Here is a 2,560-nt window from a genome sequence, read left to right on the forward strand (position 1 = left end):
GAAAAAGTTTAAGCACCAACTAAATACATTAAACAAGTTTAATACATAAAATATATTAACTATTAAAAAAAAGTAAATTTTATACCATTACATAGCTTACACCACTTACAAAATATACATCTAATTTACGTTTATCGAACATAAAATTACATGAAGTTCCTATGTAAAAGAATAGGTAAGACAATTTCAATAACCTCTTATTCTGAGAGTATTCCTCTTACTTATTTGCATTTAAAACTCAAATTACTTGAAGAAATTCCAAATTACTTTCTCACAAATCTAAGCTCATCAACAAAAGATAAGTAGCAATAATCTTTGATGCCCTCATCTCTTTCACATACTATAAAAACACCATTGTTTAGAAAGTGGATAGAAAATGAGAGAATTAAACTTTGTAAATTTCTTTATAATTTTTATACCTGTTCTTAATATATATCCATATATTGATGTGTGATTTTTAATAAAATACTCCAAGTTGAATATTTGAAAGAGTAAATGAAAATTTTCAAAATAAATAAGTGGTTAAATCTTTTAATGTATATAATTTCTTGGAGGGTATAGATGTCCAGTTAAAAAATTATAATGTAAGTAACTTTGGGGGGATATGTTTTGCGTTGCTTTGATTATGACAATGTCAAAACACTTGATGATGAAGATGAACAGCCTTCAGATTCAGTGGTTACTTTTATTGACTTTCTCTCTACAACATCTATATAATAATTTAATACAAATCATCTATCACAAACCCTTGCGGAAATAGATCATCATGATCAGTCGACGTGATACTGTCAAAAGAAAACTCGCCTTCTTGTTCTTCATTTGACACTCGCTGTTGGTACTCATCATCATGTTGTTGATGATGATGATGATGTTCATGCTTTTCTTGCCGTTGCAGCAGTTGAGACTTCCAACAGTCATTAGTGCCAGGCTGCGGTATTGTTGAAGCATGATCTGAATGACTAGTGTAATTATGGTGGTGGTCGTCGTCGTTCTTTGGATTAACATGGGCAAAATTTATATTGACGGGACCTCTTGGGTTTTTGGCAAATGAAATGGAGGTGCTACGACGGCTACAGCCCGTGAATTGTTGCACCAAGGATCGGAAGTTTTTGGCGTCGGCATTGAGGAGGGTGACGGGTGTCCTCTTTGAAGCTCTAGATCGTCTCCTAATAGACTTTGATATACAGGCCTTGGGGGCCAAGTAGTGGTCAACGGCGGCTGCATATGAAGTGTTGGAGGTTAAGTTGTTCGTGGTGACGGTGACGGCAGTAGCATCGGAGAATCCGAAACAAGCATCAATGGTTTGTTCATACAGTTGCATCCACTCAGGAGAAGAAGAGGTACACAGAGTTCCATTCATGGTTCCAAAGGTGGTGGACATTTGGTTTTTTTCTCTTTGTGTCTCTCCTAGTACTAGTTACTAAGGCTTCCCAATTCCACCACACAAATTCAAGCGGGGTTGTTTAGCTTATATAGTATGAATATAGAGGGAGTTGGTGAGCCTTAATAGTTGTGGAGGGATCGGCCTGGTCAAAGTAACACATCAATTCTTGACCATTCTTTAACGGATCAGAGTGGGGTGACTTATTGGCGAAGGATGCTTACGTTTATGTAATTTCCTGGAAGCAGCCCCTGTTTATGTCAATGAGATCATCATCTCCGAGATTATGAACTCATATGTCTATATATTAATTCTCTCTTATTTCTATATATTCGATAATTATATATATTTCAATTAAAAACTCTCTATTATTTTTTTCATTCATAATATTTAAACTTAAAATCCTGCTTAAACCACATCAAATTCCTTACCATTTGATTATCCAACACTTATATGCTTATATTAATAAAGATATTATATATAAATGATGCACTCTCACCTCGTTTCTTGGTCAAAATATTGTTATGAAAACAACTCAACCTCATTTTACTGATTGCTTCATATGTATTCATCTATTATTTTAAAACCATTTGATTATCAATTTGTTAGACTGGGAAAATTAATAACCCCATAAAACACTATTGCTTCATACTCAATTTTTCTCAATCTCTTTTTCCTTGTGCTAAAAGTCCTCTTCTATTAAAAAAAATGATAAACTAGTTCATATACATTAGATTAAAGAGTGATCTAGTCCTCCTGTTAAAATTTCATTCATTTCTACTATTAAAAATTAGTTCATGTGCGTCAACATAAAGTACAAGTGGTATGCAACATGTAATTGTTTGGTTATCCGTTAGCCATGCCAGTTTTTAACCGTAGAAATGGATAAAATTGTTAACAAAAAAGACTAGTTTGCTCTTGGATATAACGTATAAGAACTAATTACCCATTTTTTAGTAAAGAATACAAAATACACTTTGACTTAGTACAGGGGCTTCCATAATATTTTTTTACCTTTTTTACTTCCAATTTATAATACAATCAACCCTCTTTACAACTAACCTCAATTGTATGCTAAAATTTTGAATCTTATAGAAATGTGATTGTTAACATTTAAATTTTAGAATATGTTTGATTTAAAAATTCAAATTTAAAATAAAATTATAATATCTTAATAAT

At 32.3% G+C, this 2,560-nt stretch overlaps 1 protein-coding gene across 1 annotated transcript; it reads right to left on the reverse strand.

Moving 5' to 3' along the window:
• Window positions 1–650: 650 nt before the first annotated feature.
• Window positions 651–1,463, reverse strand: LOC105763071 (calmodulin-binding protein 25). Its single transcript, XM_012581140.2, has one exon. The coding sequence runs from the start codon at window positions 1,379–1,381 to the stop codon at window positions 722–724; it is 660 nt and encodes a 219-aa protein (XP_012436594.1). The 5' UTR covers window positions 1,382–1,463; the 3' UTR covers window positions 651–721.
• Between the last annotated feature and the right edge of the window lie 1,097 nt (window positions 1,464–2,560).

The sequence above is a fragment of the Gossypium raimondii genome, chromosome 12 (assembly GCF_025698545.1).
Source record: "Gossypium raimondii isolate GPD5lz chromosome 12, ASM2569854v1, whole genome shotgun sequence".
Classification (NCBI taxonomy): domain Eukaryota; kingdom Viridiplantae; phylum Streptophyta; class Magnoliopsida; order Malvales; family Malvaceae; genus Gossypium; species Gossypium raimondii.